Raw genomic sequence first — 17,461 nt, forward strand, 5'->3', positions numbered from 1 at the left:
TTTAAGCTCCCCAGCCTCTGATACTTTTTTATGGCAATCCTAGCAAACTAATATACTGAGAAGAAAAAACAGGAGACTTTGAAATATACAAAGTGGTAATAATTAACGGAGGGACCTATCAGGAGGGGTGGGATTAGAGACACAAGAGAAAAACGGAATCTTTAGTAGGAAGCCTAGAGATGTTTCAAAGTAGCCAGGAGGCTCAGGCAGACCATGCCTACTGGTTTTAATCCTTTAATGAGATACGAGAAGAGGCCACACTGCTGACCAGTCTGGAAGGTACTGAAAGAGAAGCAGCAGCCATTGCCCTTAGTAACAAGGACAGCACGTTGCACATAACAGGTACCTGATAAATCTTTGTATAACTGAATTCTGAACCTATGGACTGGTGAACTAATGCCAGCAGCGGTAATATCAACTGAAAATGTGGGCGAGATGGAAACTCAAAATGGTAGGAAAGAAAGGCAAGAATCTGGAGACTACATCTCTTTACCTGTACATTCTTTGTAAATCAGATGCTAAAACTCCAGTGTCCACATATTTGCCACATCTGTTACTGGTGAGGTACTGAAACAGAAAATACAACAAATATTCAACACTCAATCTTTCAAACTCAGATTTTAATCAGAGATTGAGCTACTCAAACATGTTATGCTGTAATGTAAATTCGTTATTAAGCGTATCAAAAACACAAATAAAAATTACCAAATAATTGTCAAGTCTGGAACCAGAGAATTTAATCAACATTATTAATCGCTATGATGACACAATAGCAACAATTAGAATAGCTGTAAGATAGTGAGTGCTTACTGTATCCTAAATTCCCAAATACCCCAGAACAAAGCACTAAACTCACAAGGGCATCAAAGGCTATTTTGAATTTAAGGGAACATATAACATTTGCCACCCGTCCAACACTGCAGGGACTTCCAGCCTGAGAAAATTCATGGTTTCAATATTAAATCACCTTTTGATGGTGTCATATTTTTACAAAACTGGGTTTTTAGCCGTTGCTGTAAGTAAATCCCATGCAAAAATGAACGTGGAACAGGAAATGAGAACGGCAGGGTCAATCTGATCCAATAGGCATACAAATCCCATTCGTGTGATCAGTTAAGAATGAAATACAACTATGTTAATTTTCCTTCCATTTTTACATGTTATTTTTTCAAAAAGCTGCTAAGTTATTTGGACTATATAGTCACTAAGTGGCTTGAATGTAACTACCTAATAAACAGACCTAGCAGGTATTACTTTTGGGCTGGAGGCACCAGGAAAAACTCCCAAGAAACTTGGTGCGCCGTGCACCTGCTGCATCACATAGTCTTTCAGCAGCACTCACAATCCTATGAGGTGGATGTCAGTCTTCCCAATTTATAGATGGGAAAGTTTAAGAGCCTTTAAAAGGCTAATTACTTGGGAGAGCGTAAATTACAGGGCCAGATTTCAAACCAGAATGTCTGTCAGCTTCCATGTGTCCAGGCTTCCTGGTTATCCCGTCAAGGGATGCCTGCCTTCATACCTCAGCTTCTTCCCAAGAACCCCTAATGGTCTTGGCACAAATGCCTCCAGTGACAAGAGACTAGACACACAAAGCAGGACCGTTCCCGCGAACCTTCCCCTCCTCTGGACTCCTATCGCGTGTAGCCACTTGCTACAATTAATGTTGGATTACGCATACTTGTGTACATCTCATCTCCACAAGCAAACAGTTCCTTGACGGCAACAGAAATAACAGCTAAATTTGGGGGTGGTTATGCAGCAACATGTAACTAACACCCTTGTTAATAGGAGACAAACGCACTACGTGTGGGGAGAGGACTACAGTCTACCGCTAAGTGAACAGAGCAAGCAGAACCAACGCGGATGAGCCCGTCCGTGTGAATAAAATCTAGGCTTACGTATAAACTCTCCATGCTGACCTCTACAGACATGAAGATGAAAGCAAGTCATTTTCTTTTACACCCTCCGTCCCTTCTATTTTAAACCGCAAGAACCTAGTGTTTTTATAATGAACCCAAGTAATAACAATAGGCGAAAACTGAGAATGTGAAGTGGTGAAGACTGAGAAGGGCCACTGGATCCAGCCATCAGGAGTCACTGCTGAGACACCTCCCGAATAAAGAGATGCAGCAGGGGGTGGAACATCCAAAGCCAGCTGAGAGCTCCCAGAGCGAAGGTCAGTGTGGTCAGGACAGTGGAAGCAGGCAGGACAGCAAGGGACACAAGGGCAGGGAGGAGACGGGGGCCAGAACGTGGCAGGCTCCGTAGGAGGGGTTTTCTTCAGCCACTGTGGGAGTCCACCGGAGCTCTGTGAGTGCGGCCCTGCAAGCTCTCTTTAAAGGGACCTCCCTGGCGGCCCTAACGAAGGACAGACCTTATATAAAACCAGAATCACAGAGCTCACCTAGGGGGCTACTGTCATAGTCTAATGAAGAGATGGCAGTTTGGGGGCACCTGGGTGGCTCAGTGGGCCAAGCCTCTGACTCCTGATCTCGGCTCAGGTCGTGATCTCATGGAACTGTGAGCTCGAGCCCCACGTCAGGCTCTGTGTGGACGGTGGAACCTGCACGGGATTCTCTCTCTCTCCCTCTCTCTGCTCCTCTTCTGCTCTCTCCCTCTCAGACTAAATAAAATAAACGCTAAAAAAAGAAGAGAGACAGAAAGAGAGATGGCAGTTTGGGCACAGATGGTTGGAGGTGGAGATGGAAAGGAGTGGCTGGGTTTGGAGTATACAAATAAATTGCTAATTAATTGGTTATAGAAGCTAAACAGGGACATCTGAGTGGCTCAGTCTGTTGACTGCCCAACTCTTGATTTCGGCTCAGGTCATGATCCCAGGGTCATGGGATGGAGTCCCAGGTCAGGCTGGGGCTGAGCACGGAGCCTGCTTAATATTCTCTCTCTCTCCTTCTTTGCATCCTGCCCCCTGCTCATGCACTCTTTTCTCTCCTTCTAAAATTAAAAAAAAAAAAAAAAAAAAGAACGTGAAACAAAGGAGTAATAATGGTTGTTAAGATTTTTGGCCCCGACAATGTGTCATTTACTGATACAGAGAACATTAAGAAAGGACAGGTTTGGAGAGAACACAAAAAAATTCAGTGTGGATATGTTGGTGGAGGCACCGGTCAGACACTCAGGAGGAAATGTTTAGTGGGCAGCTGGGTGTTCAAGATAAAATCCACACTGGAGACATAACTCTAGGAATATATAGATAGTATTTTCTAAAAAAAAAAAAAAAAAAAAAAAAATTTAATGGTTATCTTTTTTTTTTTTTAACGTTTTATTTATTTTTGAGACAGAGAGAGACAGAGCATGAATGGGGGAGGGGCAGAGAGAGAGGGAGACACAGAATCGGAAGCAGGCTCCAGGCTCTGAGCCATCAGCCCAGAGCCCGACGCGGGGCTCGAACTCACGGACCGTGAGATCATGACCTGAGCTGAAGTCGAGGCTCAACCGACCGAGCCCCCCAGGCACCTCTATAGGTAGTATTTAAAGTGGGGCGCCTGGGGGGGCTCAGTCGATTGAGCCTCGACTTCAGCTCAGGTCATGATCTCACGGTTCGTGAGCTCGAGCCCCGCGTGGGGCTCTGTGCTCACAGCTCAGAACCTGGAGCTGCTTCGGATTCTGTGTCTGCCTCTCTGCCCCTCCCATGCTCGTGCTCTGTCTCTCAATAATAAATAAAATAATAAAGTGAATATGTCTTCATTTAATTTATAACTATGTTTGTATTGAACTTCGTGTTTATAGTATTTTTAGTGAATAGGTAGTGTTTTTGGGTTTTAGATTGGATGAAATCCCCCAGGAAGTAGGTAAGAGGACAGAGAAACAGCACAGGGACTCAAGCCACTTCCAACATTTAGAATTTGGTGGAAGAAACTGATCCGCAAAGGAGGAGGCAGCGCTGGCAAATTAAAGAAAAACAAAGTATACATTCCTCCCCCCCTCCCCGCCCCCCCCCCCCCCCAAGTGCAAAGTGAAGGAACGGGCCCTCTCCTCCTACGAGTGTCTGCAGACTGTGCGTCTGCAAGGCATTCAGCACACAGACTGTCTACCCAGGGATACAAAAGTGACAAATCCTAGGCAGGACACCTGGGGGGCTCAGGCCGCTAAGCGACTGACTTTGGCTGGGGTCACGATCTCACGGTTCGTGGGATCCAGCCTCGCATTAGGCTCTACGCTGACAGTGCAGAGCCTGGTGGGATTCTCTCTCCCTCTTTCGCTCTCCCTCAAAATAGGTGAATTCGAACTTAAAACAAGAAAACCAGATGCAAAGGACCTATTACAACGTCAAACCCACTCCAAACACCGGCCCCTGTCCTGGCTCCTCAGGGTCCGCACCCGCCTGGTCCCCGGCTCCTCAGGGTCTACACCCGCCCGGTCCCCAGCTCCTCAGCGTCCGCCCCGTCCCCGTTCCCCGGCAGCCCCGCCGCGGCGGGAGGGCTGCCCGCACCCCGTCCAGGACCCGGGCCGCGGCGGGCGGCTGGCCCAGGCGCCGCCGAGAAGGGGCCGCGCACGATACCCACCTGCACGACTCGCTGCTTCAGCCTGTTGTCCACGAACCTCGCGGGCCGGGGCTTCATCGCGCGTCCGGGAGGCCGCAGCCAGGACGCTGGGCTCCACGGGCACCGGGATCCTCACCGGGCTGCCCTCGGCGATCGCCGGGCAGGCCGCTCCGCCTTCTCCCGCCCGCCCGCCGCCCGGGCCGTGCCCCCGGCGCTGTACCTTCGCTGTCCCACCGCGAGGGAGGAGAACGCCACCGAGGACGAGGAGACCTGCCCACACCCGGGACTTTCCGGGCGGCCTATCCTGCAGGCTTGTCCGGCGGGCCCTGGATGCCAAGGACCCCTTTTGAACACGCTCAACTTTATTGTTCCCCGCTGCGCGGACACGGGCGCGTGGCGGCTGCTGGGGCTTCCGGCGAGCGTCTTGCGTCTTTCCGCTCGCGCGTCGGGGTCGCACAGCAGCTTGCGCGAGGCCGCCTTGGTCCTGGCTGCAACCTTAGCAAACCCCGAACCTGGGGCGCCTGGGTCGGTGAAGGCGGGATGAACCCGCAGGGAGGCCCCCTGCGGGCCCGGCGGGTGTGCGCGGTGGGGGGGGGGGGGGGGCGGCGTCCGCCGCCTTCGGAAACCTGGCTGTCTTGCCCGATTTTCCACCTCCGGTTTGTTAGCACGTCGAGTGCAGGACTACAGCTTGACCTAGAAGCTGCCCAGAATTTTGGTAAACGTCCGTATTTGCCCGTAAAGTTTTATGCAGTTAAAGAGACACAAACGGACAGCGTTCACACACACTCGCTCGCAGTTATCGGCTTTCGTTTCCGTTTGCTTGCTTGGTTAATCGCGTGTTGAGGCTGGGGTGGGGGGTGATGGAATCAGAAGGCTGTGAGACGTGAACACATGACTCTTCTTACTCAAGGTACCGCAGGGTAATTTTTCCCTGGGAAGTGCAGATCACGTGGCTGCCCTTTTCAGTGGTCCTTATCCATATAGATGCTCACGCTGGTATTCAAAACTTTGGTTGACTTGGCTCCGCCTTCATTCCTCACTTCTTCACTGTGTGTGCACCCTGCTTGCAGCTAAGCAGCATTGCCTGCGTTTACGAGTCAGTACTGAGCACCTGCTATGTCCCAGGCACTGGGTTCAGCTATGAAGAAACAAGAGATTCCTGCTGCTCCGAGGCTTCCGGTTGTCTTGGAAGGTAACGCTAATAGACACGTTGATCACACGCAGCTCTTTGCTCTCACCGACATCTCCGCTGGTCTATCATGCCCTTCCTGGCCAGTCTATGACTTGTAGATTCCTAACTAACCATCTCCCTTTCAGCCTTTCCAGATACTTCCCTTCGTTACAATCTCCACCCAGGGAACCCTCCTCTCACTGAACAAAAATTTAGAGTGCCTCCCAGTTCCGGTCCCTGCCCTGCCCTTGAGTCTTGTGGGGAAAAGCAAAAGAATTACGATTATACCTTTTTACAATATCTTTTTTTATGATTAGGTTACTTATGTACTTGATTATATTAAGCTTTAGGGAAGATTTCATACAGTAAATAACACAAATACAGTCAACGCCCAGTAACTTTTTAAACGTAATTTAATTCTGTGCATGTGAAATGTATCACACAGAAAAAAGCAGGCTAAAGGGCCCAGCAGCATCACACTGCATACAAAGCAGCATGGTTTGTAGTCTGTAATTTGTCATAGAATACTATTCTACATTTAGGGCTGGCTTCATGGGTGCATGACCTGTGCATGCACAGGTGCCCCTATATGTGTTGTTTTTTTTTAAATGTTTTGCTTAGGGGTGCCTGGGTGGCCCAGTCGGTTAAATGTCTGACTTCGGCTCAGGTTATGATCTCACAGCTCATGGGTTCGAGCCCTGCATCCGGCTCTGTGCTGATAAGTTAGAGCCTGGAGCCTGTTTCGGGGTCTGTGTCTCCTTCTCTCTCCGCCCCTTCCCTGCTCGTGCTCTCTCTCTCAAAAATAAATAAACATTAAAAAAAAAATATTTTGCTTAGGGGTGCCTGGGTGGCTCTGTCGGTTAAGTGTCTGACTCTTGATTTCAGTTTAGGTCATGATCTCACGGTTTAGGCTCTGCGTTGACAGTGTGGAGTCTGCTTAGAATTCTCTTTCCCTCCCTGCCCTCCCTCACTCTCTCGTGCTCACACACACTCTCTCTCAAATACATAAACTTAAATATTTTGCTGGGGCACCTGGGTGGCTCTGTCGGTTAAGCGTCTGACTCTTCATTTTGGCTCATGTCATGATCTCATGGTTCATGGGTCAAGCCCTGTATTGGGCTGCACGCTCACAGTGTGGAGCCTGCTTGGGATTCTCTCTCTCCCCCTCTCTCTGCCCCTTCCCCGCTCGCTTGCTCTCTCTCTCTCTCAAAACAAATAAACTGTGTGGAAACCAATTTGCCAATAGATGTTTAAAAAAATAATAAAAGTAAAAAAATAATAAAAAATAAATAATAATAAATAATAAATTAAAAAAAATAAATAATAATAAATAATAAAAAAATAAAAATAAACTTAAAAAATGTATTTTACTGAATGTAATAGTATTCACAGTATTTCATCGTTAAAAGCATTAAACATTTAAAATATATGATATGAAATGCACCATCTTTGATAATTATTTTTTTGACCATCTTTTTGTCAACCCTAATTTAATTAAGAAATTTAATACCCTAAACACTAGAATTTTAGGCTTTTTAAAAATTTTTGTATGGCTGTCAAAGGAAGGTATTACTTTTAAGCAGTATAGTAGTTCTCATTGTTCCTAATCAAAGGATTTCTTTCTTCTTTTCTTGGAAATACAATTGACACACAGTGTTTCCACCTTGGAATTCTTAAAACTTTTTGAACAAGTAGCCTGTTATTTTAATATTGCACTGGGAAAGGGGCACCTGGGTGGCTCAGTCGGCTAAGAATCCGACGGCTCAGGCCATGATCTAACAGTTTGTGAGTTTGAACCCCGCATCGGGCTCTGTGCTGACAGCTCAGTGCCTGGGGCCTGCTTCGGATTCTGTGTCTCCCTTTCTCTGCGCCCTTCCCCCACTCATGCTCTGTCTCTCTCACATATAAATAAACATTTAAAAAATTAAAAAAAAATATTGCACTGGGAAAGTTTGCAAATTATGTGACCCCTACAGACCTGAAGCACTTTTCCACAATGCCTACTTCTTAAGGGCAAAAGCATTATGTTTTTCACCATTTTACTACATCAGGCGCAGCAGGCAGTAATTGAAAATAAGTTAATGCTAGGTATTGATAATGGTATGCTTGAACATTTTCCAGTGGATTTCCTGCTAGTAATTATTTCTCTGAAGACAACTTCCATCAATTCTAGTGTTCAGATTAAATAGTATCCTACATCTAAACCAAAAAGATGACTGAGTAGTAACCCGAGTGCATACGATCTCAAGAACTTCCTGCAGTAATTGGAATGTCCTCCAACCCCACCTAGTGGTACTGGCACATGTCACCTTCTGTGCTTCACGCCTTGGCCCTCCCAAACTTTGTATCTCACTGGCAGCCTAATTGTGCTTTATAATTTGGGTGATCTATATCCTGACTTAGGATAGTCCCGATTTCTACCTCTTGATCCAGCATGGTTATTAATAGTGTAGCAATTGGTGGAAATACATGAAAATCTCCCAAACGAGAACAGGCAAAGACTATTCAGAACTTGGCAATAGCAGGGGAGGCCACCACCATCACTTGCATTCTGGCAGAGACTCAAAGGGTCGCGGAGGGGTGGGGAAGCTTTGTGGCTGAAACAGGGATGGCGTCCGGGGTGCCCTGGTTGGAGGCTGTTGGCCTGGGGAAGCTGCAGGAGGGTGTATAGAAGCAGGGCATCCTATGTGATTAGGGGCGTGGACTCGGCTCTTTCTGGTTGGTCCTAAAGTTGGGAGTGGGGACGAAAACCAGGGAAACTGTCAGTTATTAATGGAGTCCTGGCCATGTGGGGCCAGTTGTTAATAGGATTTATTGTTTGGCCTCCTGGATTATTTGTTAGATTAATGGTCTGGTGTTTCTATCAGCCAGACTACTGGCTTCCTGGGTTGGATGCTGCAGGTTGTAAGGCAGAGTTCTGTTTGATTGATTCATTGATTGATTGATTTATATTTATTTAGAGATGATTTATATTTATTTAGAGAGTGCAGGTGAGAGCAGGGCAGACAGAGAAGAAGAAAGAGAGTCCCAAGAAGGCTCCACGCTGTCAGCACAGAGCTTGATGTGGGGCTCAAACTCACAAACCGTGAGATCGTGACCAAGAGGTGGATGCTTAACTGACTGAGCCACCCAAGCGCCCCCAGAGTTTTGCTTTTCTATATAGCCTGGCTATTGTTCATTTGTATATTGGGTTTCTCACCCGATATCTCAGAAAGTTCCAGCTTGTACAGTACATTACGTGGTCACCCCATGTATGATAGCCTGCTTGCTGGAAGCTAGAGACTGAGTCTGTATCCTTGCTTTCTCAGGTTAAGGAAAAAACTTTTGGGGGTCCCTGGGGGGCTCAGTCTGCTGAGCGTCACACCTTCAGCTCAGGTCATGATCTCATGGTTCATGAGTTGGAGCCCTGCATCAGGCTCTGAGCTGACAGCACGGAGCCTGCTTGGGATTCTCAATCTCTCCCTCTCCCTCTGTTCTCTCCTGCTCGTGTGCTTTGTTTCTCAAAATAAATAGACTTAAAAAAATAAAAACAAAAGGAAAAAAACTTTGATTTCTTTTATCTGATAAAGGCTAGTAATTCTTTTAACATAAAATTTTCCCTCCTTTGAGATGATTGCCTCTAATTTTAAAAGTTTTTTAAAATTAATTTTTTTTTAACACTTATTTATTTTTGAGAGACAGAGCATGAGAGGGAGACACAGAATCCAAAGCAGGCTCCAGGCTCTGAGCTGTCAGCACAGAGCCCGATGTGGGGCTTGAAACCATGAACTGAGATATCATGCCTTGAGCTAAAGTTGGGCACTCAACCGACTGAACCACCCACGCACCTTTCATGTCCCTAATTTTAAGTAAAATGAAAATAATACTTTGAGCTGACATTTTGTGTATTAAATCCACAAATGTTTGTCATCTACTCTCTGCTGGGTCTGTGCTATAGTGAGGCTACAATGACTGTCAAACAGATTATGGTCCTGAAGCTTAATGTTCCAGGGAGAGGGGCAGGCCCCAGACTGGCAAACAGTAAATGTATAGTTAGAATGATAAGAAATAGGGGCGCCTGGGTGGCTCAGCCAGTTAAGCGTCTAATTCTTGATTTCGGCTCAGGTCATGATCTCACGGTTCGTGGGCTCGAGCCCCACGTCAGGCTCTGTGCTGACAGCGTGGAGCCTGCTTGGGATTCTCTCTCTGTCTCTCTCTCTGCCCTTTCCCTCTGCCCTTTGCGTGCTCACGCAAAAGCTCGCTCTCTGTCTCTCAAGAAATAAACATTAAAAAAAACAAATAATGAGAACTAGCAAGGCTTTCACAGCCCCTGGAATGGTCCCTTTGGAAGAAGGTGTTGGATGCATGATTGTCAGGAAAGTGAATGAACGGGCTGAAGTAATTAACAGTGTACTCGGGTGTCCACAGTAAGAGGGCACCTGCTTCTGTCCAAGCGGCCAGGGGAAAACTGTGAGAACGTGACAGTTAAGGACCTCTGGGAGGGCAGAGACTGGTTGTGTTGGAAGTTTCTGGTCGAGAGAGTGAGCATAGGTCCTAACACCTCTGCCTGTTCCAGGAACGGAGAGAAAAAGTAGACTGACTTATTGCTTAAAGCACTGTTACTTGAAGTTTCTGTCAGTCAGAATCAACATGAATTTGAGCCAATGTAGGTTATTCGGAGGAGTTTCCGAAGTTGAGTCCAAGATGAATATGGAGGGACAAATGGCCAGGAAGAGCCCATTTCCTGAAGGAGAACTCAGCACCTGCTCTCTCTTTTTTTTTTTAATTTTTAAAAAAATGTTTATTCATTTTTGAGAGAGAGACAGAGAGCATGAGTGGGGGAGGGGCACAGAGCGGGGGAGACACAGAATCCAAAGCAGGCTCCGGGCTCCGAGCTGTCAGCACAGAGCCCGACACGGGGCTCGAACCCATGAACTGTGAGATCATGACCTGAGCCGAAGTCGGGCACTCAACCGACTGAGCCCCCCAGGCGCCCCCGCCTGCTCTTTTTTAAAAAACTCTATTGAGGGGTCACGTATGATGAATGCATCTGTTTTAAGTGCATAATTCCGTTATTTTCAAAACGGAGGTAAAATTTATATAACCCAAAATTCTCCGTTGTAACTATCTTACACTGTGAGATTCAGTGGCTTTAGGGCGTTAGCTCAAGAACGGTTTCCTCGGCCCAAAAAGAAGCCCCGCGCCGTGTCCCTCCCAATGCCTCCCTTTCCCCTCCCTGGAAAGCACCAAGCTTCTCTCTGTCTCTATGGATTTCCCTGTCCTGGACGTTCATTTCAATGGAGCCACACGATACGTGACCTTTTGTGTCTGGCTTCTTCCACTTAGCACAGTGTTTCCAAGGCTTATCCGGCTTGTAGCAAATGTTCGTCCTTCGCTCCTTATGGTTGAATAATATCCCACCGAGTGGACAGATCACATTTGATTTATCAGTTCATCAGTTGATTGACATTAGGATTAGTTCCTCTCTTTAGCTCTTAAGAATAATATGCTGGAACGTTTCTGTACAGGTTTTTCTGTGAATACCTCGTTTTAGTGCTTTCGGGTACATATCTAATGGAGATTGGTGGGTCATTGGTGATTGAATGTGTACCTTTTTGAACAGTGACCCAACCGTTCTCCACGGTAGCTGCACTGTTTTACATTCCCACCAGCACTGCATGAGGTTCTGGTTTCTCCGAATCCTCCCCAAAACTTGTTTTCTGTCTTTTTTGTTTTTTAGCGAGAGCCATTTATGAAATGATATTTCATTGTGATTAAAAAAATTATTTTTTAATGTTTATTTATTTTTGAGAGAGACAGAGCACGAGCAGGGGAGGGGCAGAGAGAGAGGGAGACACAGAATCTGAAGCAGGCTCCAGGCTCCGAGCTGTCAGCACAGAGCCCGACGCAGGGCTTGAACTCACGAACCGTGAGATCATGACCGGAGCCGAAGTCAGATGCCTAACCAACTGAGCCACCCAGATGCCCCATACCACATTGTAAATCCATTAATCCACCAGTGGACATTTGGATTGTTTCCTCTTCTCTGCTATCGTGAACAACACTGCAGTGAACATGGATGTGCAAATATTTCTTTAAGATCTTGCTTTCAGTTCTTTTGAATATATACCCAGAAGTGGGATTGCTGGATCGCATGGTAATTCTACTTTTAAGTTTTTGAGGAACCTCCATACTGTTTTTCATAGAGGCTGCACCAATTTAAATTCCTATCAACAGCACACAAGGGTTCCAATTTCTTCACATCGTCACCAACAGTTGTTATTTTCTGGGTTTTGGTGGGGTGTTTTTTTGTTTTGTTTTGTTTTTGTTTCTGTTTTTTTGATAGTGGCCAACCTTAGGGGTATGAGGTGATATCTCATTATGGTTTTGATTTCCTGAGTCTGATAATTAATGATGTTGAGCACACTTTTCATCTGTTTGTTAGCTGTTTGTATATATTCGGAAAAATATGTTTGAATCCTTGCCAATTTTGTAATGGGGTTATTTTTGTTATTGTTGTTGAGTTGTAGGAATTCTTTATTCTTGTTAACTCCTTATCAGATACATGATTTCAAATATTCTCCTACTCTGTAGATTGCCTTTTTGCTCTCTCAGCAGTTTCCATGGATGCACAGTTTTTGTGGTGTTGTTTTTTTTTTTTTAATTTATGATGTACAGAAGTTTTTTAAGTTTGATGTAGTTCTGTCCATTTTTGCTTTTGTTGTCTGTGCTTTTGGTGTTATATACAAGAAGTCATTGTCAAATCCAATGTCATGAAGTCTTCTTCTTAGACTATGTAATTTCAGTTAATGTATCTTCAAGTTTGCTGATTATTTTTCTGCCTGATCACACCTTCTAGTGAATTTTTCATTCTAACTCCTTACTTAAATTCTATTGGGTTCCTTCTGTTGAAATCAGTGTGTGTCCTTCAACTTTGATTTTTTTTTTTTTTTTTCAGAATTGCCGTAGCTATTATAAGTTCTTTGTCTTACCATATAATTTTTATAATAAGCTTGACATTTCCTTTGAAGAAATCCTGCTGTGATCTTGATTGGTTTTGTGTCGAATCTGTAGATCCATTTTGGAAGAATTGACATTTTAACAACTTCGACTCTTCTAAGCCATGAACATGGTATATCTATTTTAGGTCTTCTTTGATACATTTCATTAGTGTTTAATAGTTATCACGTACAGATATTGGAGATATTTGATCAGATTTATCCCTAAATATTTCATGCCTTTTGGTGATACTGTAAGTATTACTATTTTAAAATTTTGATTTCTGTTAGTGGGTAATAGAAAAATGCAGTTGATTTTTGTGTATTGATTTTGTGTTCTCCAACCTGGTTATAAAGACAATCTATATGGACTGAATTGATTTCCTCTTTTCTAGTCCATATGTATTTTTTTCTTCTTTTGTGCTAAGCAGACAGCAGAGATGTACAACTGAACACAGCAAGATTAAGCGAGTGTCCTCACATGAAACCCCAGCTCCATTTCCTCATTTTTCCTTCTCAGAAATCTGGCAAGTTTGGCTTGTACTCTTCTAAGCAAGAGTTTGGATTCTTTTCTGGACTAACCGAAGGGCTCTAGGGAACAGACACACATTTGAGGAGGTGAGGGTCAACCACTGACCGAGTAGCTGACCACTGATCAACACACAGTGAAACCTACTAGTCAACCAGCCCTGCCCATCCACACTGAGCTCCCAACCACCTTTTTTGCATTTTTATTTTTTATCTTATTTTTAAATTTTTTTTAATGTTTATTTATTTTTGAGAGAGAGAGAGCACAAGTTGGGGAGGGACAGAGAGAGAGGAAGACACAGAATCTGAAACAGGCTCCGGGCTCCAAGTTGTCAACACAGAGCCCAACGTGGGGCTCGAACTCACAAACCGTGAGATCATGACCTGAGCCTAAGTCAGAGGCTTAACCTACTGAGCCGCCCAGGTGCCCCTTGTTTGCATTGTTAAATTTAACATATGAACAGACAGACCATCAAGGATTAAAGTTAATCTCCAACGTTGAAACACAGACCAAAACAAATTAGTGGAAACAGAAATTAGAGGTAACAGAGGTAATGCTCAGAGCAGAATATGTCCGATACACCAAAATTTATATCCTCAGGGAAATGAGAAGATACTGTATCACTGAAACAAGAAGAGGATAGTATAAAAAAAAAAAACAAGACAAAAAGGATCTCTTATAAATTAAAGAGAAAACAGTAAATAAGCTTCATCAGAAGGTTTGTCAGGTAGAGTTGAGGAATTCCCACAGAAAGTAAAACAAAATACACAGGGATGGAAATAGAGGAACCATCCTGTGTCTAGGAAGTCCCAGTGTATTAATAAAAGTTGTTTTATGAAGCAACAAGGTACAAAACAGAAGTTTTACAAAACCTTAGCAACCCTGAAAACGTATGAGAACTGGAAGGCATGTGCTTCACATCCACAAGTCCACTGAGTGCCTAACACAGTGAAGAAGACGTGTCGTCATGACACTTCAGAACGTCAGGGAAAAGGGAAGGTCCTAAGTCTTCCCGGAAGAACGGACAGAATACATCCGTAGGATCAGGAACTTTAGAACGCACAAAAATTTCAACTTAGGCACTAATAACAAGCTAGAAGACAAGGGAGCAATGCTGCAAAAATTATTCCAGAAAATTTCCAATCTGTAATTCTACACTAATTCAAACTATCGATCAAGATAGGACTAGAACAAAGCTAACCCCAGACATGCTAGGTGTCAAAGATTTATATCCATGTATCTTTTATGTGGAATCTTCACCCAGCAAGTGAGGAATCCATTCAGTTTGAGAAGAGTATGTATTCTGTTGGGTGCAGTCATCCGTTGATTCATCCATAGATGTGAATTACATCCTGTTGATTGATGGTGTTGCTGCACTTGATCTCAGCCAAAAGGCCGAGAAGCGATGATTGATGGTGTTGTTGAGTTCAGCTGTGTCCTTACTGATTTTCCATCTGCTGTGTGTGTCCATTTCTGTCACAGAGTTGTTGAGGTCGCCAAGTGTAATGGCGGATTCATTTATTTCTCCTTGTAGTTCTGCCAATTACTGCCTCACATATTTTGACGCTCTGTTAGGCGCATACACATTAAGGATCGTTGTGTCTTCTCGGAGGCTTGGCCTTTTATCATTATGCAGTGCTCCTCCTATCCCTGATAATCTCTCTCACTTTGAAGTGTGCTTCCTCTGAAATTAATATAACTTCTCCTACTTTCTATTTTTAATGTTTATTTTGAGAGAGAGTGTGCCAGCAGGGGAAGGGCAGAGAGTGAAGAAGAGACCGAGAATCCCGAGCAGACGCTGCACTGTCAGCATGGAGCCCTGTGCTGAGCTCGAACTCAAAAACGGTGAGATCATGACCTGAGCTGAAATTGAGAGTCACATGCCTAGCCGACTGAGCCCCCCAGGTGCCCCTATCCCACCTTCTTTTGATTAGTGTTAGCATGGGATATCTTTCTGCACCCCTTTACTTTTTTTTCCCTCCAGCTTTATTGAGATCTAATTGCGTATAACAGTGCCTAAGTTGAAGGTGTACGGCATAATTATTCGCTGTGTGTAAGTAAGATTAATGAATACTTCCTTTGCCTCATGTAATTACCATTTTGTTGTTCTGGCGAGAATATTAAAGTTTTACTCTCATAGCAACCATCCCTTTACATTTAATTTATACGTGTCTTTATATTTAAAGTTTCTTCTAGACAGCATGTAGTTGGGTCTTGTTTTTTGATTCGCTATGATAATCTCTGTCACATAATTTGTACGTTTAGACCATTAACATTTAGAGTGATTATTGGTACAGGTGTATTCACATCTACCATTATTTGTTACTGTTTTCTATTCATTGCCTTGGCGTTTTTGTCTTCTATTCCTTTTCTGCCGTTTGGGATTTTAATAGAGCATTTTATATGATTCCTTTTTCTCTTCTTTCTTAGCGTATCAATATCACTTTTGTGTGTGTGTGTGTGTGTGTGTGGTTGCCCTAGAGTTTGCAATACATATTTATGATGACTCCATGTCTGCGTTTAAATAATATGATCCTGCTCTGGCATTTACAAATGGCCACTTTTGCCTTCCCCTGTTGGAAGATTTTTCTTCAGTCTTCACTAGGAAAACCTGAGAGAACTCCAGGATGTAAGATTCACACTAGTGTGGCTGCTCGAGTTTTCTATTCAGCCTCGTCCCACTGAGCCTCTGACTTTGTGTCACTGTTGAGGGTTTCCTGCCCCAGTGGAGATTTCTGCCCCGACAAGTCATGATTGCGACAGCCTGTCTCTCTCTCGTGTATTTGAAGCAGTGACCTCACTCCTCTGATAGATGTAAGAAATGTTGATTTTTGGGGCTCCTGGGTGGCGCAGTCGGTTAAGCGTCCGACTTCAGCCAGGTCACGATCTCGTGGTCCGTGAGTTTGAGCCCCGCGTCAGGCTCTGGGCTGATGGCTCGGAGCCTGGAGCCTGTTTCAGATTCTGTGTCTCCCTCTCTGTCTGCCCCTCCCCCGTTCATGCTCTGTCTCTCTCTGTCCCAAAAATAAAATAAACATTGAAAAAAAAATTAAAAAATAAAAAAAAAAAAAAGAAATGTTGATTTTTCAGTTTATTTGGCTTTTTATTTGTTAGGACCTAGGGGTAATTTGCTAGCTCCTTACAAGCCAGACTGGAAACTTTAACAGTTCAGTTTATCCTTTTAACTTTTTTTAAGGTTACTTACTTATTTTGTAAGAGACAGAGCATGAGTGCTCAAGCAGGAGAGGAACAGAGAGAGAGAGAGAGAGAGAGAGAGAGAGAGAGAGAGAGAGAGAGAATCCCAAGCAGGCTGATGGTGTGGAGCCTGACACAGGGCTCGAACTGTGTTATTGTGACCTGAGCTGAAATCAAAGGTCAGATGCTTAATCGATTAAGCCACCCAGGGGCCCCTCAATTTGTACTTTTAAAAGCATAACCCATGTTTTATTTAAAAAAGTTTTTTTTAAGTATATTTCGAGCGAGAGAGAGAGCAGGAGCAGGGGAGGGACAGAGAGAGAGGTTGAGAGAGAGAATCCCAAGCAGGCTTGGCACTATCCGTGCAGAACCCGATGGGAGGCTTGGACCCATGAACCCTGAAATCATGACCTGAGATCGACTGAGCCACCCAGGTGCCCCAAGCTATATTTTAAACCCAAAGTCTTGATCTCTCTGTTTCTCTCTCTCTCTCTCTTTCTCTCTCTATGTCGCACACATACACACTGTTTTTGAGTCCTGATCAACATTGTTCTCTCAAATTTTGCCATTGCAACCATGTTTTGAATTTTCAAGTAGAATGAGGCACAGACTGTCTTGATTAGAACTTGCAACTCTCACTCTTGATTCTGGTCCCAGATTTTTTTTTTTTTTTTTACTCAGAATTAAACAGCACATAAAGAATATGGGATAGCCTGTTGTTTTCTGCTCCAACTTGAGAGGAATGTAAGATTAGGTTTATGTTTTTAATAAAATCTGGAATAATTTTAATGAAATTTCTCCTTAGAGTCTGTATAGGTCATTCGTTTAGCAAACATTTATTAAACACCAGCTATTTACAGGATGGAAGCTACGGGGGTGTACAAAAACTAATAACATCTGTTACTTTCAGTGTAATCTAGGGCATGGCTGGCTGGGCACGTGGAGCAGTTGATGTGATGAACGCTCTGACAGTGGTGTGTGCAAGGTGTGGGGGGAGTATAGTCCTAGCTGGTCTATCATCTGTTCCCTGTCTGGCATTAACCTATGAATCATTGGTGATCTTGTGGATTTATGCTCCGTGCAGGAA

At 44.4% G+C, this 17,461-nt stretch overlaps 1 protein-coding gene across 7 annotated transcripts in view; it reads right to left on the bottom strand.

Moving 5' to 3' along the window:
• The window catches only part of NVL (nuclear VCP like), an 89,334-nt gene extending 84,497 nt beyond the window's left edge, over nt 1–4,837 (bottom strand). For 2 of the 7 annotated variants that reach the window (XM_047848145.1, XM_047848142.1), the window contains exons 1-2: nt 4,527–4,836; nt 494–567 (exon numbers count right to left, since the gene is read on the bottom strand). In XM_047848145.1, coding sequence (XP_047704101.1) covers nt 494–567; nt 4,527–4,583 — 131 coding nt within the window. In that variant the 5' untranslated portion in view covers nt 4,584–4,836. Of the gene's footprint in view, nt 1–493; nt 568–4,526 lie in introns of those variants that run through there. The other 5 variants (XM_047848141.1, XM_047848147.1, XM_047848143.1 and 2 more) reach the window with 5 other exon arrangements.
• Between the last annotated feature and the right edge of the window lie 12,624 nt (nt 4,838–17,461).

The sequence above is a fragment of the Prionailurus viverrinus genome, unplaced genomic scaffold, assembly GCF_022837055.1.
Source record: "Prionailurus viverrinus isolate Anna unplaced genomic scaffold, UM_Priviv_1.0 scaffold_53, whole genome shotgun sequence".
Classification (NCBI taxonomy): Eukaryota; Metazoa; Chordata; class Mammalia; order Carnivora; family Felidae; genus Prionailurus; species Prionailurus viverrinus.